Genomic DNA, 27,455 nt, shown 5'->3' with positions numbered 1-27,455 from the left:
TTTTAGTTACTCTATGTTCGTTGTTGTGTGTGTCTGTTTTCCATGTCTGGTCTTTGTCCCTGGATTACATTCTTTTGATTACCGCTATAACCTTGGTTCCCTTGATTACTCTATGACACTATCCCCCGTTTAACATTTCACTGATTTAATCAATTGCTTTTGACAAGTAAATATTTTGGTTCGATTGAACGTAAGAAAGTTAGCCATTGTTCAGAGATAGAATTTTTAATGTTTTATTTATAATTTGTGGGAGGAGTTTTGGTGTGTTATATTCTCTGCACGTTTTATATCTTTAGATAGCTTACCATCATGCTCCGCTCTTGTAACATCGAGCGTTACTTATGTTATTTGTAAAATATTGTACCACCTTTATAACATCATAATAAACGATATATTTAGAACAATGGATTAAATACTTGAAATAGTGGAATGCCCAGCTCCTATTTATTATTTGGTTGACTTTACCGGACTTATAATTTAATAGTTGAACACCGTGTCCCCAGTTGTTCACCTGGTGGAGAATTCCTAGTTGTTTACATGGTGGATAATTGCTAGTTGTTCACATGGTGGAGAATTCCTAGTTGTTAACATGTTGAAGAATCCCTAGTTATTTACATGGAAAATTTAAAATCATGAATTCATGGGGTCCAGAAAGTTTTCTTTAATCTACACCACAGAGACCACACGGACAACATGATTAAACAAACCCTTCTAGTGCGGAATTTTCAGAACACTCCAGAAATGCTTATAATTTATTGGACCTAAGATGCTTTGCAGTCTTCTAAATATGTTTTGCTGAGGCTAACAAATATGGATGTGTTTTCCAAAAATGATTTAACTTTTACGTGATCTTCGAAATTTCGGAAATAACCTGTTTCGGAAAGATTGACAATGCAAATTCCAAATATAATATCAGGAAACATACTGTTGGAGTCTGTGTCATGGTTCCTACTATTTTAAGTACTTTAATACTTCTTAATTTGCATAAACAGAAGAATCCCGAATAATGGATTTCATCTAGCTGTATACCACAATGATGCCTATATAATTTTTAGTGTAAACCTACGAAACATCTTTTGTTCTTGGGCTTATTCGAACTTGAGCAACTGTAATGAAATGATATAAGTAACATTTATTACTATCAGATAATGTTTATTCTGAATTATCGAACAAAAAAATTGTTCCATTTTGTTATGTCTTCAAAGATTATTTTGTAATGTCTTTATATGTTGTATAGTTTTAGTTTGTATTTGATATTGTAATGTATTAAAATAAGCCAATAGTGTGAAAGATGGGCGGAGTTTGTTTTGCATGCTACACGTGCATTTATGTCTTAGTATGTTTATGTATCTGTAGGTATAGATTAGATATTACCTTGGCGACGAGGATGGTGATTCTCTTTATAAAAACAAATAGAGGATGAGAATTAAATTCCGATAGAACTTTTAGTGAAGATTAAATTCTGATATATACGTGATAATACTAAATTCTGATATATACGTTGTAGGATTTAGTTTTGATATATACGTGATAAGATTAAATTCTGATATATACGTGATAGGATTAAATTCTGATATATACGTGATAAGATTAAATTCTGATATATACGTGATAAGATTCAATTCTGATATATACGTGATAGGACTAAGTTCTGATATATACGTGATAGGATTAAATTCTGATATACACGTGATAGGATTAAATTCTGATATACACGTGATGAGATTAAATTCTGATATATACGTGATAGGATTAAATTCTGATATATACGTGATAGGATTAAATTCCGATTTCACATAAAACAATGGCTGGACATTTGGACTTGCATGCACCAGAACCGTTCAAAGTTATTGGTGAAACAAATCTTGCGAAATCCTGGGAACAGTGTTTAAAACGGTTCGAGTATTATGTAAAAGCAACCGGGGTATCTAAAGATAAACAGAAAAGAGCTATCTTACTACTTATAGCCTACCTAAAGACATTTTCGAAACATATACCGATCCGGGAACTAAATATGATCAAGTTGTTACGGCACTGAACAATTGTTTTGAACCAAAGAAACATATACAGTTTGAGAGACATATGTTCAGGAAAGCTAAGCAACACGACAGAGAAACAATAGATGATTTTATTGTGAGAATTTCAAAACTCTGTATCGCTTGTGACTTTGGGCAAGACCAACGTGAAGATATGATTCGAGACCAAATTGTTGATGGGTGTAAATCAACCGAATTAAGAAGGAAGCTACTAGCAGCGCAAGATCTAACTTTAGAAAAAGTTCAGAGACTTGGCAGAACATTTGAATTAGCTGTAACACACTCCGAAGATGGAAAATAGCAACAAACCCGACCCGTGTATAGAAGATCCAGAAATGAACAAAATAAGACAAAAACCGAAGCAATTCAAACCTCGAGGTGCTCCGAAATCGTATCCGGAAAATAACAGGAAAAGATTGTCAGACGCAACTGCTCAATGTTACAGATGTGGAAATACGGGACATTACGGAAGAGATTGCAGAATATCTCGAAATATTACATGTCGTAAATGTGGAAAAATCGGACATTTTGCAAAAATGTGCAAGACAAAATCAACAAAAAATGTTCACGCCATAAAGGACGAAGAATTGGAAATATTTACATTGTATAAAAAAAAACAATGCTGTCGCTCCGTTTTTTATTGAAGGTAAAGTTGTCGATTTTCTCATTGATTCAGGGGCTTCTATCAACATAATAGACAGAAAAAACATTTGTGAAGTTAAAGGTATCAAAATCTCGAGTTCAGAAATGTGCAGTCAATGCATTTCCGTACGATAGCAAAACACCTTTAGAAATGTTTGGCAATATTAAATTGAGCATGACTATCAAAGATAACAAGCATGCTGTAGAATTTCACATAATTAACGGATATGGAAGGCCGTTAATTGGCTATAAAACTGCTACTGGTTTAGGATTGCTCCACATCGAAATGTTAAATAGTGTCGACAACCTTTCTAACTTCAACACAGACACGATAATGAGTTCATATGAAGACAGATTCGTAGGTCTTGGTAAGCTTAAAGACTTCAAATTGAAATTGCACATAGACAAATCAATAAAACCTGTTGTTCAGCCAGTACGAACAATTCGTTTAAAATGAGAAAACAAGTAGAAATAAAAATAAAAGAACTGGGGAATTCCGACGTAATAGAGAAAGTCAGTGGTCCGACACCATGGGTTTCAGGCTTGGTAGTAGTGCCTAAGAAAAACAATGAAGTCCGTCTGTGCGTAGACATGCGACAGGCAAACGTAGCTGTTCAGAGAGAACGTTTTCCGATTCCAAATATAGAGGATATTCTGCAACAAATGAATGGATCTGCGATATTTTCTCGACGAGATCTAAACCAATCTTTTCATCAGATAGAATTATATCACCACATTCGTATGTCACAAAGGCCTGTACAGATACAAGAGACTAATGTTTGGAATTAATTCCGCACCCGAGTTACACCAACGTGTTATTGAGCAGACAATACAAGACATACCAGGTTGTAAAAATATTGCCGACGATATAATTATCTATGCGGAAAACCAAGAAGAACATGATAAAACACTTCGTACATTGCTTACCCGACTCCTTGAAAAGAATCTAATCTTGAACCGAGGCAAATGCGAGTTCAACAAAACATAATTGAAATTCATGGGACATTTATTATCAAAGGATGGTGTCCAACCTGATTCAAACAAGATCGAAGCAGTGCGTAATTTCGAGATGCCAACGACACCAGCAAGTTAATTTTTGTGCTAAATATATTTCGCAACAATTGAAGAACCGCTTCGCAAGTTAACAATAAAAGAAGTTGAATGGCACTGGACTGCCGAACAACAAACAGCGTTTGAAACACTAAAACAATTACTCACAAGTGCCGAAGTAATTCTACAACCAAAATGCCGAAACAAGTATCATCGTGGATGCGTCTCCTTTTGGTATAGGAGCGATCTTAACACAAAAGCAAACCGATGGTGACTAAAGGCCAGTGGCCTACGCAAGTCGAACATTAAGCCCGGTCGAAAGAAGGTATTCACAAACAGAGCGTTAGGCTTTAGGAGTTTATTGGGGAATCCGTTGTTTCAATGTGTATTTGTATGGAATGGATTTTACCGTATTTACTGACCACAAACCTTTAGAACGAATTTTTACCGCAGCACATGAAGCGCCGCCACGCATTCAAAAATGGGTTCTAAACCTACAAAATCACAGGTTCACAGCGAAATACCGACCAGGATATTTAAATGCAGCTGATATATTGTTACGTTCGCCAATGAAAGGCAGTGTAGGAGATGATAGTAATGAAACAGAACATTACGTTAATTATATTGCAGTCAGTGTATGTCCGAAAGCGATGACTTTGAAAGAAATTGAAAATGCATCCGCACGAGACAAAACAATGAAACAAATTCGAAATTGTATTGCGAAAAACAAGTGGTCTAAACAAGGACAGATGAAACCATTTTGTCTTGTCCGCAAAGAACTAACAGTACAGAACTCTATAATCCTCAAAGGGGCAAAAATAGTGATCCCAAGTAATCAGCGAAAACACGTTCTTAGTCTTGCTCACGAATCGCATCAGGGAGTAGTTAAAACAAAGCAGTTACTACGTGAAAAAGTTTGGTGGCCACATATTGACTCCGATGTAGAATCAATGATTGCCAGTTAGTATCAAATCCGCCTCGACCGCCAACTGTTACAATGTTATAGTTACCTGACGGTCCTTTGGAAAAATTAGCTATTGATTTAAGCGTATTCAAACAACGAATATCTGTTAGTAGTTATCGATTATTATTCCAGATTTCCAGAGGTTGACATAATCAAATCGATTTCGAGTGCTACAATCATTAACAAATTGAGCCGAATGTTCTCAGTCCATGGATTATGTGCAGAAATAATTGCAGTCAAATTGTGTCGGACGAATTTAAAGTGTTTCTTAATGATAATGGTATAGAACACACCCGTTTCACACCGTATTGGCCACGTGCTAATGGTCTTGTAGAGAATTGCAATAAGACTTTAAAGAAAACTATACGCGCCGCATGAGCTGAAGGAAAAAACTGGCATGACGAATTGTACAATGCCCTATTATTGTACCGTGCAACACCTCATTCAACGACTGAATATGCTCCCGAATCTCTACTGTTTAACAGAACTGTAAAGATCAAATTACCTTGCTTGATCAACAACAATGTGCCGAAAAGACTGAAAGAACGAGATGCTAAAAAGAAAGCTACCGAAAAACACTATGCCGATAAGACAAAAGCAAAGAACTACCAGATATTTCCTGAAGGACAAAATGTAATTCTTACAAGGAGAGGTGGAGATAAACTTTCGGCAAAGTTTGAAAATAAAGTGTACAAATGAACAAGTGTCCATGTGAGGTCAGATAACGGTCAAACTTTCTATAGAAACGTCTCGCATGTCAGACCGTATTACGGACAATTTACAAATATACAAAATCGGGACGACTATTCCGTTAATGATCGACCACCAAGAGATAAGAAGAAACCTCGAGGATTTAATGACTTCTTGTCCGCTTAATAGACAGTGCACTGGGACTTGAACAAATGTTTAGTAATAGTTTTGTTAAAATGGAATGATATATTTACAGTTTCATGGTTGATGAATATCTTGCTATTGACATTGAGAGTAAAAATAATTATTTTGCTATAGTAAAGTTTTAATTCAAAAACAAGGGAGAGATGTAATGTATTAAAATAAACCAATAGTGTGAAAGATGGGCGGAGATTGTTATGCATGCTACACGTGCATTTATGTCTAAGTCTGTTTATGTATCTTTAGTTATAGATTAGATATTACAGAAATACATGTGTTTGTTGTAGTTTTAACAAGACAAATAAGGTCTTGTTTGGATTTTATCAAATGGTATATTTTTTTTAAACATTTCAAATCTTTTTAACCTGTTTTTTTTAAGAAACGCAAAGGTTATAATTCCTGGAAAGTTTACGATGGGATGTAACATGTGTAGCATGTTTGATGTTTGGAATGCATTTGCCAGGGGTTGCAAATTGTGAAAGTATGGATACTTTCTTATTATGTTGAAATTGGATACTTTTTTTCCCATGTTTTTTTTATGAACTGCAATGGTAACAATGTGTTGATCCTTTACACATAATTGTTTGAAGTTTGAATATTGATTTTGTTTGTTTGTTTGTTGGGGTTTAACGTCCGAGCAGCAATATTTCAGCTATATTCAGACAATGAACATGAAATGGATGATATGATAAAATGAACATGAAATGAAAAAAAAGGATGGGTCACAAGGATAATAGGGTCGACAAATTTTGATTGCCACTGGAAAAAGGGGGATGGGTAAGGTCGGGCAATTTAGCCTCCTGTGGCGAAGCGCAAAGGTTCCTACTCCTATCGAATACCACAGCAGGGTTCTTTAACGTGCGAGGAACGTGGCATCTTTCCCAACACGGTGCACCACTATGGTTTGCGGTCAGGTTTTCCGTATTATAGCCTGACAACCCCAGCATGTAACACGCCAGGGGTACCCCATTCCACCACCTGGGGCACACATCCCAGTTGCTCTGTGGGCAGAGCGCCTAGCCCCCGGCTAGGTTTCTGAGCACTATTTAGTCGCCTTATACGACAAGCTTAGCGCTGCTGCAGGCCTATTCTTTTAACACCCGGACCTGCACGGGGCTTGAATATTGAAATGGTCATGATTGATAATTTGCCGGCATTATATGCCATAAATTATACATTATGAGACTTGTGTGTATTGGATATTTGTTTATCTACACTGCAGCCCTGAGTAAACAGTGTGAATTTTGAATTTTTTATTTTTATGAAAATTTTCAAGAGATTTGTAGCTCTGCTAGCATGGCATATTATATATAATTTATCACATGATTCATTGGTGGGTACCAGATTAAGTAATTGATACTATGATTATTTTTTTTTCTTTTTCAGTAGTTTAATAACATTGTATATATTTTGTAAATATCTTCTCGTATATAATTCTAAATATTTTGTTTCATTATATTTACAGACCCATTGTAAAATTTGTAGACAAATTTTATTTTTTTGGCGGTGATGTTATGTATTGGGTTAATAATGGATCAATAAATAGTAAATGGTAATTAGCTAGATCAGGGTTAAGATTAATGTTGACAGTTGTATGCACAGACTTTCTCACGACCATCTGTTGATTGATCCCAGCATCACAGGATAAAGATCTATAGTTTTATTTTGATAACATTTTATGACACTATCCCCCGTTGAACATTACACTGATTTAATTAATTGCTTTTGACAAGTAAATATTTTGGTTCGATTGAACTTAAAAAAGTTAGCCATTGTTCAGAGATAGAATTTTTAATGTTTTATTTATAATTTGTGGGAGGAGTTTTGGGGTGTTATATTCTCTGCACGTTTTATATCTTTAGAAAGCTTACCATCATGCTCAGCTCTTGTAACATCGAACGTTACATATGTTATTTGTAAAATATTGTACCATCTTTATAACATCATAATAAACGATATATTTAGAACAATGGAGTAAATACTTGAAATAGTGGAATACCCAGCTCTTATTTATTATTTGGTTGACTTTTCCGGACTTATAATTTAATAGTTGAACAACGTGTCCCCAGTTGTTTACATAACTACCATGTGGGTGATTTCGATTTATGTATTTCAGTTAACATTCTTCTAAAATGTATATATACATAAGTCAAAATTATTCAACATGTCATATTCTTTCAAAGTGTATGAGTGTAAACACTTTAAAGTTCCATAAAAGCCTTAAATATCTGTATAAACTGTTTAAAATTGTACAGTTACTCTGTATCATACCGGTGTCTAGATCTGCAACCAAAAGAATTCAGTCCAATATCTTTAAAGTCAGGGGCGTAGCATGTACGGCAAGCAATAATTTGTGCTGGTACTGCATGCCATACATAAAAGTCGGGTAAAAAAATATCAATAGCAATGCTTCTTTCCCGTCGAACGAATCGGGATTCGGGTGCTACGCCTTTTTTCGGAATCACGTTCATGTACTGTATGTAATTCAGTCAGAGAAGTATTCTCGAGCTAATGACTGTCAGAATCTGCCAGGAACTCTTCTAATCCACAAATCTGTTCTACCTAGAACAGTTCCTGACAGGAGGGTGTCAGGACCCATTACAGATTATGACAGAGCTTGTCCAGAGTCCTGACAGACCCTGACAGGGTGTGTCGCGGGTCAGAACAGTTTCTGACAGTTTAGAACTGTTCTATGACAGCGAATTCTGACAGGATCAAGAGGAGGTTAGAAGTGATCGCAACTGTATATCTGCAGTTGCACTAGCTCAGGACATTTTTACTAAATATCAGTACATAAAATGCCTTAATGTTTGGTACCTCTCGTTTATGACAGGAAGTCTGTTTGGCCTTCAATATAAGACCCTGACAGGGTGTGTCGCGGGTCAGAACAGTTTCTGACAGTTTAGAACTGTTCTATGACAGCGAATTCTGACAGGATCAAGAGGAGGTTAGAAGTGATCGCAACTGTATATCTGCAGTTGCACTAGCTCAGGACATTTTTACTAAATATCAGTACATAAAATGCCTTAATGTTTGGTACCTCTCGTTTATGACAGGAAGTCTGTTTGGCCTTCAATATAAAATAAAAACGTTTTACACAAAATGACAATGAATACAAAATGTCGTACATTACCATTAAAATAGTTCCCTTCTAATTAATGTTAGTGGAATACATTTTATCGTTCAATCTGTTGAAACGTCGTCACATAATTTATGTCCGAAAATAATTCGAAGCTATATTGTTTTTTACTTAACATTTATTTGACAAATGAACAAATGAAATTTGGCTTTGACACTAGTGATGACATTTAAGTAGGATATCAGGAGCGGATCCAGGATTTTCGATTAAGGGGCGCAGAGAAAATTTTTTTAGGTTAAATTTTTGAAATATTCTTCTAGAAGGATTGCAATGTATATATCTTTTGTAGTAAAATTAGTGAGAAATTAAAGTTCCAACCTAAAACCGCCTAAATCTACCCCTGACAACCCATGCTTTGCAAATTTTAGGGGGCGCACGCCCGTCGTGCCCCCGCCTGAATCCGCCCCTAGATATAAATAGTGTGTTAAATTTGCAAAGCAATAGTAAAACTACCAATATAGCATCAACATGTTTTTCATTTTGTTTGATGTAAATCAATTCTACGTTATATAGTGGTTGGACCAGCGTTATTATATTTGGGTATTTTACTGAACATTTGCGCATTCTACATTTTATGGTCCAAAAAGTTATCATCACCCGTTACAGTTCTTATGCAGGGTCTTGCCATTACAGACAATCTGACAGCGTTTTGATTTGAGCCATTGTTTTGGAACTTTTATACCAACGTCTACTCGTCACTGAACCAATCTTTTACCTTGATTCATGAAAAACAATAAACGAGAAACCTTTGGATATAGATTAGTTACCTTGACTTTTCCATTTTGTGCAATTCACTACTACGCCGACCAGTTTGCAGACTGCTTTCATTTGATCTCCGTCCTACACACTACCTGTCTAGGAATACAGAAAGGGATCACCATCTTGATACCGGTATGGAGTCGGTCAGGAATGACCAAACGAAAATCGATAACCGCTTGTGGTATGTGTGTATTGTTTTTCAATAGGCTTTCATATACCAAAGATTATTGCTGTATCTTTTAAAACTCTGAATGACAGTACATGTTTTATGCAACACCCTCAAGTATTACCCACTTTGTACATCTGTAACGTGTACCCGAGCGGGGCTTACAAGCATTAATTTCCTTTATGAAATAAACCTTGGATCGTACCAATTTTCTGGATTCGTCAATCTAAGGAAACTGTATAAATAGAACCAAATTTAAAATTTACAGATTGATTACAATTGTTTTTAATAAACCAACACGCTCCTTTATTTTACATCATGGGAAACGGAAACCAAACTATTAATAAAGGTAAACGTAAACTTAATGTCTGTGACAAGGTATGGTATGACAGGAAACACTCACTGTAGTAGTGTGTGAACCCTGACTCCGCAAAACCCTGTACAGCCCCAATTTATGAAACTTCAAACCAAGGTATTGGATGTTTCGGCCAGCTAGCCTCGAACTATTTGAGACCCCCGTTTCGGACAATATTTCAAACCTGTCTCGGACAATTTGTTTCAAGCCCTTTTGTTGTGACCAATGCAATACTGGTACACCAAACCAGGTTTAGAACCCTTGAATTATTTATATAACCCCTATAAATAATTCTCTTACCTAGCTCCGCGACAGCTTGATTCAGAACGAATACGTTTTCTATATTTTGATACTTTATAAAACTATAAGCGCGGACTTCGAAGAAGACATCCAACTGATGTAATCGGGATTCTCTTCTTTGTAAGTTAGGTTGGGGGTTAAAGTTGTATTGCTTCCGAATGATAATGGGCATATTCAACTGTCACTGGATAGAAACCTGTTAATGACACTATCCATTACAATCACCCACTTCAAGTTGTTATAAACCAAAGAACTTAAGTGTAGCTTTATGTATCCATGATAAACATGTCCTTGATTACCCTTAATAAAGGGTTGATTCCTGTTTACGATGAATGACATAGATCGAGGTGCTTTAAATAATTATTAAACCTATTTCTTGCAGATGTTATAAGCCATTTTCGTCATACATCAATTATTTTACTAAACACATCACTTTGCGTGATTACATCAACGTTACTCATTGTCACCACTCTTTGCAAAAGAAAAAAACTGGATCAAATCTTTGGATGTTGTTGTATCAAAGGAAATCTTGTATTCTTATTGTTAATGTGTTAATTGTATTTTTAGTGACTGAACTTCCTCGGCTTTATTTACCTGGAAAAGTATTTGGGGTATATCGTTCAAGTGAATGGAAAAATGACAGTTGTCAAAACAAAATTTCAGGAAAAACTGAACTGAAACTGCAACTGCAAACAGGGATTTGTATTACTGTTAATATATCTCAAATCAATAACGTCACAAAATTGTTAGCCGATTTTTACATTTATTACTCATATATGTATAGTCAAGATACTGTATCTTCATATCTCTCCCGAATATTTCGGATGACATCTAACCCTACAATATATGGGAGGCGGACATTGATCTCCACATTATCTGGGAGGATTTGCATGGAACAAACAGACAACGAGATCCAAAATCATGGACACAGCTCATAGCAGTATTAATCAAACAATTTTGAATGAGACAAGAATAGTGGAACATAAAGTTGAGACGTTACTTGGTAGTAAGTTTCAACCCTTAGGGATTAAAATTTTGAACCAATTACGGAAATACTTGAAAGCCAAAGGAAAAACAGTGATTGGCAGAACTTTGCAACAACTGAATCACAGATGTTAGAACAACAAAATTTATGACATTCTCCGTAATATCAATGACGAGATAAAAAAAAAACTGTTGGTACCAACAGACCTTGTCAACTTTGACAGAGCTACCAATCAATTATATGATGGCAATACTGACGGAAGACTCCAATATTAACTCAAATGACTTTAAGATGTAGCTTGAAATTCTTCAATTATCGACGGTCCTTGGATGCTTATCGAACTTTTTGATATATGTTTTCTTAAGTAAGAAAATCAGAAGTGCAACCCTGCTGAAGCTTTTAGGTAAAATAGTTTGTAACTTCCACTGAAAACTACAAGCTAGAAGGGTTTTTCAATGCAGTCTTTTTTTTTCAATTCGCCTTCGCAAATATAGTTTTATTCCTCCTCTTGTAAGCATGTAGAATCAAAATGGTGACGTGGTATGCGCAAGAACAATTTTTTCGTCTATTTCCGTTGATTTTGTTTGTTCGCATTTGGTTTTTAATTGTTTTATGTTTAAAACTCAGTTTTATTGTATGTAAATATGTGAATTCTTGCATTTCAAAAAGTTCTGCAAAAAATGTTTATTACTTTTATTGGTACTGAGTGACCTTTCATCTTGGATATGTATAAATATTTGTCGTTATTTTCTCGTCCATGAACATATGTTACAAATGTAATTAGAAATTTGTTCCTTGAAGAAAGTGAATCGCTAAACTTTTTGTGGTACCTTGTCAATACTCTCGGGTTTTTAGCAGTTTAAATTGTTTTATGTAGGTTTATGGCTTTCTATCGGGGCATAATGGCGGTTCGTTGTTCGAATATTTTCAATTGCAAAAAATATGGAAGTCTGTTTCTGTCATCGAGATAAGTGGAAGTCGCGAAAAATCGTGATAATTGGTGTATTTTGTCGACATAAATGACAGTTATATCTCAAAAAGTCACGATAATTTCGCAATAGTTAAGATAATTATTGTCGACTGTTCGAGTTAATTATCACGTCTTTTAGACAATCATGGCAATATGTAGCTTCAATATAAACATTTTTGCGATATTATTTTACCAATATCACGGAATAAAAGCTAATTTGTGTGACAAAATGGAGACAAGTTATCTCAACTTATGTCGACAAAATATATCCACGTGTTTCCCGAAGTTTTTAAAAACATTCACTTCTTTAAATAATTAAAAAAAAACAGAAACATTCACTTCTTTAAATAATTAAAAAAAAATAGAAAAAGACTTAAAAACTATCAGAAAAGTTGAATTTATTTTTACTGAAATGCAATCTTAACCTATACTTTTTTAATTTGTTTAATTGAAGGAAGTGATGAAAGGATAGTCACTTTTTGTTACTTTCGGGACATAACTTTTTTTCCTAAGTATATTGGGAAACCTTAAGGGAAATTTAGAAAGTACACGTAATAACCGTAAAGCTCACACCGCTTTGTGGCGCTTGCTATTAGCCTAAGTATGATAAAAAAGATTTCCAATACAATACAAAATACAAAAGTGCGCCAATACGGGATTTAGCCGTCCAATATGTCATATTGCAGAGACAGATTCAGGCGGGGCGTGGCGGGCGGGCGGGCGCCCCCTAAAATAGCACAAAAGATATCTAAATAGGGCCCACTTTAGAGGAATATTTAAAAAATTTCACCTCAAAGAAATTTTAACTCTGCGCCCCCCCCCCCAATCTAAAATCCTGGATCCGCCCCTGTCATATTGGCCTGGTTAAGATCCATATTGGCCTAGGCCAATTTGACGTATTGGACTAGTTGGTCAATAAAGGTATAATTGCTTAAGGTTTTCCGTATTGGCCGAGTTATTGATCCTCTGTTAGTCATATGTGTACTTCGGTTACGCCTCAGTCCAATATGGCTAGCCTCGGAACAATACTTGAGCCATAATTGAACACTTTACGCAATAATACTATGTTATTGTTGTTCAGTACTACATACATGATGACCAATTTATTTCGTTCGCTAAGCAATATCCTCTGAAAATTATCTGATTTATAGATTTTGAAACCAAAACGGAAACCAAGATATTCAAATAAATTAATCCTTGAATTTGTTAAAAAAAAAAAAAGAAAAAAAAAGAAAAAAACATGTTTCCAAGAATGTTGACGTTTTGTCGAAAAAATATGACCATATAAATACTAAATAGCCTAGCTTTTCTCTTGTGAATTATTTTTTAGGGAACTACCATTTGATTTTTATGGGGTGCTAGGATCAAAGCAGGATTAAAATTTTCGAGAAATGAAAAGGCCTGATATCTCTTATGAAAAAAAAGCAAATCAAATTGTTGCTCATTTAGCCTCTTTCACACATGTCTATGCATACGTTAACTAAAAACTATCTTGTAATGAATATCCCTCAATCATGAAAATTATGAAATGATGGTGCGTTCGATCAACTCGACAAAATCACGTATACTGTAAGGCAATCCTTGAATACCATCTTTTAGAAAGAAAAAATCTTTAAATGGAAACGATTAAAATGATAAGTGATGGACCCTGATATTTACAAGAAAGTGTGGATGGCTTACATGTACCTAGGGTACAATTCATCAACAAATATGTACATGTTGCATGCATCTGATCATAAAGACTTGCACCACAACTTTAAAATTTGTTAATGTTGAGCAAAATGTCAATAAATACACCCCCTTTAATCTTAATATATGGATCCATCCCTGATAATAAAAGTAAAATCGCCCCCACAGACCTATTTGAATGGCTAATAGGCTCCGCTGTTCAGATATGAAATATTAAACAAGGCATGAGCACTACTCACTAACCACCTTCAAATTTTTTTTTTTCAAGTGCAAGCTCTTATTTGCATAAACGGGTGCGGTTTACGACTGAATATGGCAGGATTTTGTACCGAATATAACAGTAAAAGCATCTAAATAGCGAATATATACATTGAATAAATGTATGTTTATATAATCAATATGACCTCTCTCGGAGTTCAAATGTTGCATACAATATTTCTCTCAGATACCAAATACGCCTGTTGTAAAACCAGTGGCGGAGCCAGAGGGAATGCAGGGAGTTCCCCTTTCTATTGGAAAATTTGGCAGTTTCACGTGTGAAATTAGCAAACAAAAAACATAAATAATGTCCTAACACCCCCTCCCTTTTCTGAGAAATCCTGGCTGGCACCCCTCCTTTTCAAAGTGTCTGGATCCGCCCTTGAAAATTGTAGAATTTCTAGTCCTACATATAGCATGTAGAAGTTTCTGCCATCAACAAAAGCTAAAAATTATGATATTTTAAGAATACCAGAACCAAAAATGTCTGTAGTTTTTGTACTCATACATGCAATTCAAACTCCCGTCGAGGCAGTTGAGTCGGGTGCAGTGTTATCAGTAAGGCGATATTTACATGAAATCATTTCTTTAAAGTGTTTCTTAAACTGTTGGTCGAAAATGCCATAAACGAATGGATTCGCTACGTGATTAACAACGTATAGCCTTTCTCCTATTCTTAAGAAGGCAAAGCTAGCGTCACTTAGGGAATCCTCCTGGATGAACTTCTCGGTAATTTGAAGTATAAACAACGGTATGTAACTCAGAGCAAATACAACGGAAATGGAAAAGGCAATTTTTGTCATTTTGCTAGAAATAGCATGCTGGGTTGCATTGGAAACTTGTTTGCCAATTCCTCGTTTGTGCTGTTCATAAATCTTCCGGCCTATTATGGAGTATATAACGACTAAAACAATTGTATAGGTAAAGAATAACGCAAGAAATCCATAACTGAATGCAGTTGAATAAATTGATGGATTCGAAAGTGAAATGGCGCAACTATATCCAGTTAGATTTGGCCTAATGTCGATCTTTTCATATTTCGACAATCCAAAAAAGGGCGACGCTAGAACAAAGGCTATTAGGAAACATCCCATAATCCATTTGTTAATGTTTTCACTTTTTGTTTGTGCTTTAAGCGGAAAGCAGATCTTCCTGAACCTGTGGAAGGATAAAAGCATTAGGAGGTGAGTTGAATAAAGAAGCAGAAAATACAACATGACGACGAATAAAATACATGCCCATTCGCCATCAAACGAATAATAATGCACAATTCTGGCAATGTTAAACGGTATCCCTACAGTACAAAATATCTGATCGGCAATTGCTAAATTAAGAACAATGGTCCGATGAACACTCTTGGTGTACCTCCTCCCATAAATGATAAGAACGGTCAGATTACCGGGAACGCCAATAGTCAGCATTATACACAGGAACACTATTGGTCCTAAGAGTCTGTTAAATTGTTCATCATTTAAATCTTCAATAGTCATATTTTGTGAAATCATCGTAAATACTTTGTGTATAAGGTCTGTTAAATTGAGAAAATTTTACGAATCACCATAAAAGAAAGTCTCCAGAAGATTTCACAAATCGGTTTAATAATACCCAGCACATGTAGGTCTCCAGAGCTCGTAAGTCTTCAGAACAACATCGGGATCAAAACACTATAAGTTGTAGTGATTCCAAACGTACACAGTTTTCAAGATCTTTGTTATTACTGACACATCCAATATTTTTCAAATACGAAGTGTTCAAGCTGATGAAAATTCGTGTTTCTATAGTAGAAAAGATGCATTTCGGTCCAAAAAAAATGATGAAGGAACGATTTTTCTTTAAATGAATAGCTGTGACTCAAAGACTTGAGTAGCAATATTACTACGGGAACAAAATCAGATACAATTACACAGCTGTGCAGGTTTATGATATTAATCCTAAATGAAGTATCACTTGTGAACAAATATTTAAACAGTTTTTCATGAAAATACTTCCTGGCTATTCAACACGTTTTTTTTTTCCTTTATAACATCTCGTATCGGATAATTAGATAATAATTTCTAACAATCGTTCAAACACTACAATTGATACCATTGCATCTTAAGATGTGAGCTTCATAAGGAAGTTAAAGGTAGATAACTCAAGTTCACTCATAGAAGGAAGTTAACCACAGGAGTGTAAGTAGATTTCCTTGTAATTATGGTTTCAAGTAGATCTTGTTATGATGACAAGTTTCAAATAATCAGATCGTGTTTTTTGTTTTTGTGAGAGAGAATCTGCTTTGTACATGTATATGAGGTAAGTATTACTATAAGTTTGATTAAACATATAAGGCTAAACATAAATTATAAAAGCCAGTAAGAACAATTATCAAACAAAAAGATTGAGGACAATTTTATTACCCCCCCCCACCCCCACCCACTTCCTTTACCTATAGATTTTTATCCAATAAAGCAATAAAGATAACTTTCGTTTAAGCTCAAAATTCAATTAAAAAAAATACAGATTATATATGTAACTTTTATCAACAGAGACACAATCACAGAATTCCGTTATCGCATTTTCGTTTTCATCATTATTATGGAATTTTAAGAACTTTTTATCGCTCACAAAACACTTCCTTGGAAAATGAAGAAAGAACTGTAAATGTCCTGTTACGTGTGTAGTAAAAACAATAATAGCACTAATTTCTCTCTGATGCCAAATACGCCTGTTGTAAAACCAGTGGCGGAGCCAGAGGGAATGCAGGGGGTTCCCCTTTCTATTGGAAAATTTGGCAGTTTCATGTGTGAAATTAGCAAAAAAAACATAAATAATGTCCTAACACCCCTCCCTTTTCTGAGAAATCCTGGCTGGCACCCCTCTCTTTCAAAGTGTCTGGATCCGCCCTTGAAAATCGTAGAATTTCTAGTCCTACATATAGCTTGTAGACGTTTCTGCCATCAACAAAAGCTAAAAATTATGATATTTTAAGAATACCAGAACCAAAAATGTCTGTAGTTTTTGTACTCATACATGCAATTCAAACTCCCGTCGAGGCAGTTGAGTCGGGTGCAGTGTTATCAGAAAGGCGATATTTACATGAAATCATTTCTTTAAAGTGTTTCTTAAACTGTTGGTCGAAAATGCCATAAACGAATGGATTCGCTACGTGATTAACAACGTATAGCCTTTCTCCTATTCTTAAGAAGGCAAAGCTAGCGTCACTTAGGGATGAACTTCTCGGTAATTTGAAGTATAAACAACGGTATGTAACTCAGAGCAAATACAACGGAAATGGAAAAGGCAATTTTTGTCATTTTGCTAGAAATAGCATGCTGGGTTACATTGGAAACTTGTTTGCCAATTCCTCGTTTGTGCTGTTCATAAATCTTCCGGCCTATTATGGAGTATATAACGACTAAAACTATTGTATAGGTAAAGAATAACGCAAGAAATCCATAACTGAATGCAGATGAATAAATTGATGGATTCGAAAGTGAAATGGCGCAACTATATCCAGTTAGATTTGGCCTAATGTCGATCTTTTCATATTTCGACAATCCAAAAAATTTGATTACCTCCCCCCTCCCCCCCCCCACTTCCTTTTACCTATAGATGTTTATCCAATAAAGCAATAAAGATAACTTTCGTTTAAGCTCAAACTTAAATAAAAAAAATACAGATTATATATGTAACTTTTATCAACAGAGACACAATCACAGAATTCGGTTATCGCATTTTCGTTTTCATCATTATTATGGAATTTTAAGAACTTTTTTTCGCTCACAAAACACTTCCTTGGAAAATGAAGAAAGAACTGTAAATGTCCTGTGACGTGTGTAGTAAAAACAATAATAGCACCAATAATGTTAAAAGATGACTTTCACTATAATAACTGTATGACGGGTTTTCCAAACTTTGACTCATTGGTACACCGCCGACCATAATAATTTTGCCTTTTTTAAATTAATGTTTAATCCTTTTTCATGGAGAAGCATAACTTATCCTTAAATAGTAGTCTTTATAAAAAAATCAGATAGGAGGTGATTCATGCAAGTCAAAAACCCACCGAATTCAGTTTTTTTTCTTGTTCAGAAACTGTTATTACAGATCACATAACCAGTCTTAGTTTTTAATTTGGGGGTTGCGCATTCGAGATAAAATTAATATAGATTGTACATAAAATTAGTAAGAGTTATATTTCATGATTTGGTTTGATTTGGTTTAATTTAGTGGGACGTTAAAGTGAAGTTTCTTCAAAAGTACAGATCTAAATACAGGAATGACTATCGTCTCATAAAAATATAGCACATGTAGACCAAATAGGCATATATGAGGAGCGGATCTAGGATTTGAGTTTAGGGGGGGGGGGGCGTTTATTGAATTAAATGCCGTGCATAGCAAGGCAAAAATATTATGGGGTGAAACTTGTGGTGAAATTTTTTTTCTTGACGATTTAAGGGGGGTGTACGCCCGGTACGCAAGTCCTTGGATCCGAACATATAGAGGGTTTTTCTACACCATGAATAACCTTACTATGGGCGGTATCTGAATTTTATATGGACTTGTACTTAAAAACTTAATTTTTTTTCAGCTGCAACAGGGTATATAAGTCTCAACACATGACTCCGTGATTTCACGAGAATGGGTCCTCATCTTCCATTCAAATGCATACAGATTCGTCATTAACATAGCATTGAGTTCAATGTTAAAAGCAAAATATCTTTTTGTGAAAAAATTCCGATAAAAATGACAAATATCTAGTTCTACTGGATAAAAATGTTAAGAAAAGCATAAAATAGAAGATTTTGCATAGTGATACAGCGTTTTAATTTCTTGGAAGTAAATAACAAAAATCCAGACCGGTCTTCGGATTTCAATACGGTCTACATCTAAAATTCCGGAAGGAAAACTGAAACTAGAACGAGACTTACAAACCCTACTGATTACAAATGTCAAAACAAAGATTTTTACTCTTAGGTTGGTTGCATTTCAACAAATCAGAACAAAATGGCGTTTTTCGGAACAATAAAAAAACGGGAATTCTTTTTGGGGCTCTAAGAGGAAACAATGATTAAAAACTAAAGGAAGGGAGATACTTTAACGTTTTACATAAAGTTTATATCACTAGTTTATCAATAAAAGATATGCTATGTATTCAATAGTACATGTCGAGATATTATATGTCATATCAACCTGAGACTCCTATACGACCCCAAGGTCCACCGACTAGAGGGGTGATATACATGTAGGTCTAGAGGTTGATACGGTATGTGATACAAACTGTATATTACATTCAAAATCTGTATTATACATTCATAATCTGTATTATATGCGGTATCAACCCGAGGTGTGATATAGGATATGCGATATAGATTTAGGATTGCGATATAGAGTAAGCGATACAAGTCTAAAGGTGTGATATAGGGTATGTGATATACGATAAACTATCTAGTGTTTAAACGTGCACTTATAATTCATACACAAAAAGGTATATTTTAATCTAAATATATAATATAGGTCTAATGTGTGAAATAGGATATGCGATAGGTCGAAGGGTGTGATTTAGGGTATGCGATATAGGTCTAGAGGTGTGATATGGGGTATGTGATATACGGTAAACTATCTAGTGTTTAAACATGCACTTATAATTCATACACAAAAAAAGTATATTTTAATCTTAATATATAATATAGGTCTAGATGTGTGAAATAGGATATGCGATAGGTCTAAGGGTCTGATATAGAGTATACGATATAAGGTTTAAACAAATACATCGTTTGAAGTTTGTGTGACATCAAACTAGATTCCTTTTGTTCTTTTGGTTTTAGACCATTGTCGTTTTTGGTATTTCTAACGCTCCTTTTGTCCACGGATGTTGTTTGTATCCGGTAAACTTCTAATATTACTTGCAAACAAAACCTCGGTAGTTTTAGACTTTTATCGTTTTTGGTATTTCTGACGGTCCTTTTGTCCACGGATGTTGTTTGTATCCGGTAAACTTCTAATATTACTTGCAAACAAAACCTCGGTGGTTTTAGACTTATATCGTTTTTGGTATTTCTGACGGTCCTTTTGTCCACGGATGTTGTTTGTATCCGGTAAACTTCTAATATTACTTGCAAACAAAACCTCGGTAGTTTTAGACTTTTATCGTTTTTGGTATTTCTTACGGTCCTTTTGTCCACGGATGTTGTTTGTATCCGGTAAACTTTTAATATTACTTGCAAACAAAACCTCGGTATTTTCAGACTGTTATTGTTTTTGGTGTTTCTGACGGTCCTTTAGTCCACGGATGTTGTTTATATTCGGTAAACTTCTATTACTTGCAAACAAACCTCGGTAGTTTCAGACTTCTATCGTTTTTGGTATTTCTGCCGGTCTTTTGTCCACGGATGTTGTTTGTATCCGGTAAACTTCTAATATTACTTGCAAACAAAACTTTGGTAGTTTTATGACGTGAAGCACATGTACACTTTTATTATCCTGACCAGTAATGGAGTTTAACATACGTTTTTTTTTCTATCTGGTTCGTCTGTCAGTCGTTGCAATATCAATATATTTACTACGTTCTTAAAGCAAAGGTGGTCAGTTTTTAGTGAAGTTCGAGTTTCTCATTTGCTTTTGTTACTTTATATGTATTATTTTAGTTACTTTATGTTCTTTGTTGTGTATGTCGGTTTTCGATGTCTGGTCTTTGTCCCTGGATTGCATTCTTTTGATTACCACTATAACCTTGGTTCCCTTGCTTATTCTTTAATAGCTAAGAAAAACATATCACAAATCATTTTGCACCATAAATTATATGCACAGAGTATACTAAGATTGTTTTTTTTTCATTATTTTGATATTTTGGGTTTTCCAAAGCAATTAAAAACTTAATAAGAAAGAGGAAACTGAAAAAATATCTGTTCTAAATTTTTCAAGTATTAATAATTGTTTGTCTTTTTAGAATTATTACTTGTACTTGCAAATAACGTCCGTCAAATAAAAGCTTCAAGTTTCGCTGAGAATTGAGAAAATAATCTTTTTTTAAAAATCTTGGTACTTGTTACTTACTAGCATTTGACTAGGATTTATGTGTACTTCTACGTACATCCTACAACTTGTAAAATCATTTTCGTTGGAACCACCTGAATTCCATTTAAGGGGGGAAATCTACATTTTTTCCAAAGGGTGAACGCGGTTCTTTCAAAAATATAAATTTATTCGATGGGGGTATAGAGAGACATTAGAATAGTGTGTAGTTAAACAGCGTGTATTTGTATCAAAGCATTGCATAGCATAGTATACAAAATGTAGTAAGGTAAAAAAGGTTTAGTAAAAAACAGCTGTACGTCATGATACGTAATACAGTAATATTAGATTATTTAAAGGGAAAGAGAAGACCGCCTTTGCTTTAAGATCGGCTCTTATGATAAATCATACTCACGTAAACAAAATAAATAACCTTTAATGCAAAATGCGCTTTCGTAAAATGCTCAAGGCTATGCAAAGTTCGAAATCTTTGAAATATAAGGGGATAGCCATCTTGCAGAACTCTCCTTTCTGAAGGAAGATCATAAGCAGACTATACTGATTTTTAACGATAGCTTCCGACTGGCTCGTGACGTTACTAAGTCTTACGATTACTCGAATGATAAAAGAGAAAAATTCTAAACGTTTTTTGACGGCAACACGAATATTCCTCGGAAGTAGCCGTTAAATTTTCCTCATACATAGTCTAGTCCTCTAGAGCTACAAATCCCGTTGTTCGTCAAAGTTGTCTGACATTTGCTTACATGTTGTGCCTCAATCTCTTCTTCTGTTTATTTTGGGTTGAAATTATACGGGAAAAGTTCCAAATTTGCGATTTCAACGGACATCGTAATCAATTACCTATTTACTTTCAATTTTAATTTACAAACCGACTTCGTGACGTCACAGCTCAACCGAACATGGTGGCGCCCAAAGGCACGGGAAATTCAAATTCCCTATTTATAAATCACGATTAATTAGTAAAAAAAGGAAATTATATTGTTTCAATTTAATTTTCATGAACATTTAACAGATTAGTTTCGATATTTATGACTTGCACAATAACGTGGTCTTCTCCTTTAATATTTTTTCGACGAGACGAAGTTTCTCATGCTCATTTCGTCGAGCGACTTTGCCGCGAGACGAGATGAGCATGAGAAACTCCCGCAAGTTGAAAAAAAATTGTAATAATTTGTTTATCGCTGTTTTGCTGAATGGTAAGGTATTAATTTTCTTTTATTTTCAGTTTTACTGACCTAAATATGTAAGTTTTATAAGCGCTGCACAATTTCCTTTCGGGAGTACTTTTCGGCGACGTGCTACGTGACGTCACGTATGTTGTGTAGCTGTGATACACATTATTTGAAAAAAAATCGGTTAACTATGACGGTCGCGTTTAAAATTTGTGGAATAATTTTGAGATTTACTGTATTTAATCATTTTCTATAGTAGACTAGAAAATATTGTCACAAATTAGCCATTATTTCACACGCAGTAAACAAACAGTCGGTTTTTTTGGGTCGTCCAATATTCCTACGCTGTTGCTTGTATGTCACGTGAGGACATAGAAAATAGCAATAATTTTCATTCTCACTCGACTGGCGTGAGATTGAAAATTATCGTATAGCAAGATCAAAGGGATTTTAAACAAAATAGCGATAATGTACGTTACGGTACGTAATACAGTAATGTACGTTACGGTTTGTAATACAGTATTGACGTAATGTTAAGTACATTACGTCGGTACGTATATACGATTCTAAACGGTTCGTCATACCAGAGACCTATAATTTAATAACAGGTTTATGGTTATACGGTACAGTAAAGAGCAATATATTGTGTGGTATAAGTAACAATAGGCCCGTGAAACGGATGAATTTATTTTAACTACTCCTTAACCTGGCGCAAAATTGATCATGGATCATTCTTAAGTGGGCCCTTAAGATATCTATTGAAGACATGTCACCACACCCTAATCGTGTTTATGACTCGCCAGAAGAAACGATACAGTACTTTCCGCTCCCGAGACCCGCTAATACCACTAGACAAGTAATCAAGTGAGTCAACATCAATAAGTACAAGTCCTCTTCAGGATTAGAAGTTTCTCAATTCAGAAGAAAAGATTTTAAACAATAGATATATACCATCGAATAGTGACGTGGCTGGTCTACGATTTCGGAACCTCCCTTTCAAAAATTTCTTATTTCCCATTCCCCCTTTTATGAATGTTTGGGTCCGAAATTGTAGAAAAAATATTGTGAAAGGCTTTTTACTGTGTTTGAACAATTTATCAGTTGTCTGAAATAAGAGTGTTTTCATGTTTAATTAAATGCTGCTTGCAGACATAAAGAGGTTTTTTCCCTATAATAATAAATAAGTATAATAAGTAGCTAATAATGCAATTAAGCTCCACCCACCATCGCAATCACGTGTCTCGTCAAATCTCCTCCGTCAACCTGTCAGTCACAGCGTTCCGAAGACATTGTGCCATCCTTCTCCCAAACAAACATGTCTAGCTGTGTCAATTCAATGTTTTACGGCACAACTTTGAACATTGCCATTTTGAATGTGTATACACACAATCCAACAAATCAATAACTTTGTCAAAAATGAAAGTAGGTCACGGAAGAATTTATTTCACATCAGAAAAAAACACGTTAAATCACGGAAATTGTTGTTTAATTTCAAATATTTATGTTATGTTTATGACTCGTTTAAAAGTAAAAGTTACAATTTACAATATTTCGTCAAATAATGTCCATCTCTCAGAACTACTTTTTGTCGCGGGTTTTCAATGACCGGCAAATGCTTGGGGGCCCACGACAGGTTCCTACTTCTGAATTAAATACTCTTAACAGCACAAAATCATCAAAATCGCAGGATAAACACAATATTAGTGTATTACAGAAAATATATTGAAAGTATTTGTATGAGGCTAAGGAAGGGGAGAAACTGCTCGGCAGAGCCTCGCAGTTACTTCCCCTTCCTCAGCCTCATACAAATACTTTCTATATTTTTTCTGAAATACACTTATATTGTATATTTACCGGTTTAAGTGTGTACATCTCTCTTCTCTTTTACCTGCAATAAACGATTGTTTTTTTTTAACTGATTTTTTTTTTGGTTCCCAATTCTTCCCAGGGTTATTGTGTGAAGACTTTTCTTCCGATTTGTACATGTGAGCTAAATTCATCCCTATTGTCTGAAATAAAGGCTTTTCTTACGATGTGTATGTGTGTGCAATTCATCCCTTCTGTCTGAAACAGAGAATTTTTACAGATTTGTTTGCATTATTGATTACTGTTGTCAAACATAATTAAGTAAAGGCTTTTCTTTCGATTTGTATATGTGCCCAATGCACCCCTTATGTCCGAAAAATAAAGGCTCTTTAATGATTTTTGTTACGATTTGTACGTGTGCCCAATTCATCCCTGCTGTCAAAAAATAAAGGCTTTCGCCCAGTTCATTCCTATTGTTTGAATTGAAATGAAGGCTTTTTACCGATTTCTGTGCTAAATTCATCCTGCTGTCTAAAATAAAGGCTTTGGCCCAATTCATTCTTATTGTTTGAATAGAAATGACGGTTTTTTACTGATTTCTGTGCTAAATTCATCCCTGCTGTCTGACATAAAGGTTTTCCTTCCAATCGCGATTTGTGTGTATGCCCAGTTCATCACTGCTAAGTATGGGCTTTATACCGATTAGTGTGTATTCCCAGCTCATCACTGCTAAGTATAGCCTTTATACCGATTGGTGTGTATTCCCAGCTCATCACTGCTAAGTATAGCCTTTATACCGATTGGTGTGTATTCCCAGCTCATCACTGCTAAGTATAGGCTTTATACCGATTTGTGTGTATGCCCAGCTCATCACTGCTAAGTATAGGCTTTATACTGATTTGTGTGCTAATTTTATCCCTGTTGTTTCAAGTATATCTCTAGGTTTTTATCAATTTGTGTGCGTTTATCCTTGATGTTTGAAATTGAAGGTTTTTATTATACCGATAGATGTGTATGCCTAATTCATGCCTGTTGTCGGAAAAGGGTGGTTACACCAGTTTATTGGTATCCTAACCGCCTCGCCTCCATATCTCTCACTGATATCATAGGTAGTCCAATTAAAACCATTCACACATATTTGTGGATATATACATTTTGTACAATTATACTAGTTAAAATTCCCTGCGCGTAGGCTCAATTTGTTGTCGTAACCATGTCATCTTTTGTTCTCCAACACTTCTTTGAATGGGCCATGTAGACCATTAATTAGTCGGATTAACCGGGTCATTTAAATATTGTCACATCATATCTGATCTTGTCTCGTCTTCGTTCGTTATTCATTTATTAAATGAATAACGAAGACGAGACAAGATCAGAATTATATAGAACAACTGTTAAGGGTTGTAGGAGGGTAAATTATTGTACGTCTATTTAAATAACGAAATAACTAATTTTGAGGGTCTAAATGAGTTGTCTTAAAGGAATTTTGAACTTTAAGACAACTCGGAGAAAGGATATTACATTTTAAAGGTAATATAAAAGATGCACAAATAAACGCTTGAAGTATTAAGAAGTCCACTATGTCAAAGATTTTTTTTAAAAATGATGTTTTAATAAAAGTACATAGAGCCCAAATATACATCTCAGAATCTATATTAACATATCACTCAAAGTCTGGCTTTATGTACAGATACAAAAATAGGTTGATGCGATTTCGAGTAGGAATAATGGGTTAGAATATTCGATGAGTGCGTAAAAGAACTTATGATCCATTGTTGAAGTTTTTTTACGTATTTCTTACAGATATATTTTAATGCGAATCATTTTAAAATTTCGAGTTTAATATATTTCATAATGTACAGAGGAATTTAATGAAAATTAAGTCGTACTTTAAATGTTATCCTTTCTTTATTCTTATGAATTTTTGATTTGCATTCATGTTCGAGAATCAAAGACACTCCCTTGTACCTATTTAGTTTGTGATCTTGTAAAATTTCTTTTGTTTGAAGCCGCTTTGATAATTAAATGTCATGTCGCACTTTATACAAAGTATTTAGTTTAGATATTATAGATAAATGAAGCTTTATATCAAATCGTTATATATAGCAAAGGTACCGATGTCTCTCTTTGAACTACCTGGTGCTTTAAGTAAAGGTACGCCTTAGAGTCAGGCAAAGGATTTTAACATTTTTTTTAAAAGTTTAAATGCATTCAATGTGGGCAATGAAGACGGTTGGGAACGTGGATAAAAAATGACTGGTTGTTTACTAAACAATCTCTTACACAGACCAACAACTGCTTGCTGATTCACTGCGTATCACATAGCTAGCTTATTGGCACTGCAATACAGTACGTGAAAAAATTCACCGGGCATGAACACTTAGTCTACTGATTTCAAATCCGCGAAGCTATTTCCGTTGTACTGTACTGCTTTGCATAAAGAGGCGGCGTTAAGTACAATGTGGCAGAGGTGTAAAGCGTTGAAATGGTGAATATAAAACCCTCTGCACAGGAGATTTTATTGAGATGTGTAATTAACAAATTTGTCGGGAAATGTTTTCAATAAAATTCAACTACACTGTTTTGACGACAAATTCCATCTCTTTCACAAACTGATATACTTGTACAATTCGTACTGATATTTTTATCAAAAATATTGCCTATTGCGGAAATATGTCAGCAAATTTATTTTGCCAAATTCTTAGATTGACCTTTACTAAAACATTATAGGCCACTGTCTTTAACAGTCGAATATATAGTCTGCGAAGAGAAGAACCGAACTGGTAATGTTGGACCACAACACAACACAAGAGCGTCCAGATTTTAGACGGAATCATTTTATTTTTGTTCACGACTGACGGATACGGGACGAATTTTTATTTGAAGATTTAGGAGCATCAAAATGAAAGGAGTAGAGACACATCTTACAATGGATTTTAAGGTGGTTGAATAAAATGGAAGCAGCAGCACGCAAACAAAGACAGCTGAACGAGGTACTGGTATTTCTAAGATGTGTTTACACGGGCAAATATTTTCACATGATTTTCATCTAAACAGAGCAAATAAAATAACTACAGAGCTCATGTGACATTCTTCATGTGAATTTTTCAAATGGATTTTTCATGAAAAAATCACATCAATATCACGTGAAATTCACATGAATTTTACTCGAAGCTCAACTGGCATGAATTTCACGTGAACTGTATTTGCCTGTGCCGTACTCAAAAGAACCGATTATAGTTTTCAGAAAATTTCGGGC

General features: G+C 34.8%; 2 protein-coding genes and 1 pseudogene across 3 annotated transcripts in view; 1 reads left to right on the top strand and 2 right to left on the bottom strand.

Moving 5' to 3' along the window:
* Positions 1–12,635: 12,635 nt before the first annotated feature.
* LOC148602074 (neuropeptide Y receptor type 2-like) lies at positions 12,636–16,339 on the bottom strand. Its single transcript, XM_088554730.1, has one exon. It carries the CDS (start codon positions 15,707–15,709, stop codon positions 14,720–14,722), a length of 990 nt encoding a protein of 329 aa, XP_088410856.1. The 5' UTR covers positions 15,710–16,339; the 3' UTR covers positions 12,636–14,719.
* Positions 16,340–16,347: 8 nt separating this feature from the next.
* LOC148602072 (uncharacterized) overlaps positions 16,348–27,455 on the top strand; it is a 29,821-nt gene continuing 18,713 nt past the window's right edge. Inside the window, exons 1-2 of one of the 2 annotated variants that reach the window (XM_088554727.1) lie at positions 16,348–16,375; positions 26,927–27,189. In XM_088554727.1, coding sequence (XP_088410853.1) covers positions 27,151–27,189 — 39 coding nt within the window. In that variant the 5' untranslated portion in view covers positions 16,348–16,375; positions 26,927–27,150. Of the gene's footprint in view, positions 16,376–16,410; positions 16,497–26,926; positions 27,190–27,455 lie in introns of those variants that run through there. The other variant, XM_088554726.1, reaches the window with a different exon arrangement.
* LOC148602073 (neuropeptide Y receptor type 2-like) lies at positions 16,791–21,278 on the bottom strand (annotated as a pseudogene).

Source organism: Perna viridis, chromosome 12, assembly GCF_037379345.1.
Source record: "Perna viridis isolate PV_CMFRI_1.1 ecotype Kerala chromosome 12, ASM3737934v1, whole genome shotgun sequence".
Lineage (NCBI taxonomy): Eukaryota > Metazoa > Mollusca > Bivalvia > Mytilida > Mytilidae > Perna > Perna viridis.
This window is presented reverse-complemented; position numbering and strand designations above follow the sequence as displayed.

Coding starts and splice junctions, on each gene's coding strand:
- LOC148602074 (XM_088554730.1), bottom strand. CDS start 15,709: ATGATTTCACAAAATATGACTATTGAAGATTTAAATGATGAACAATTT.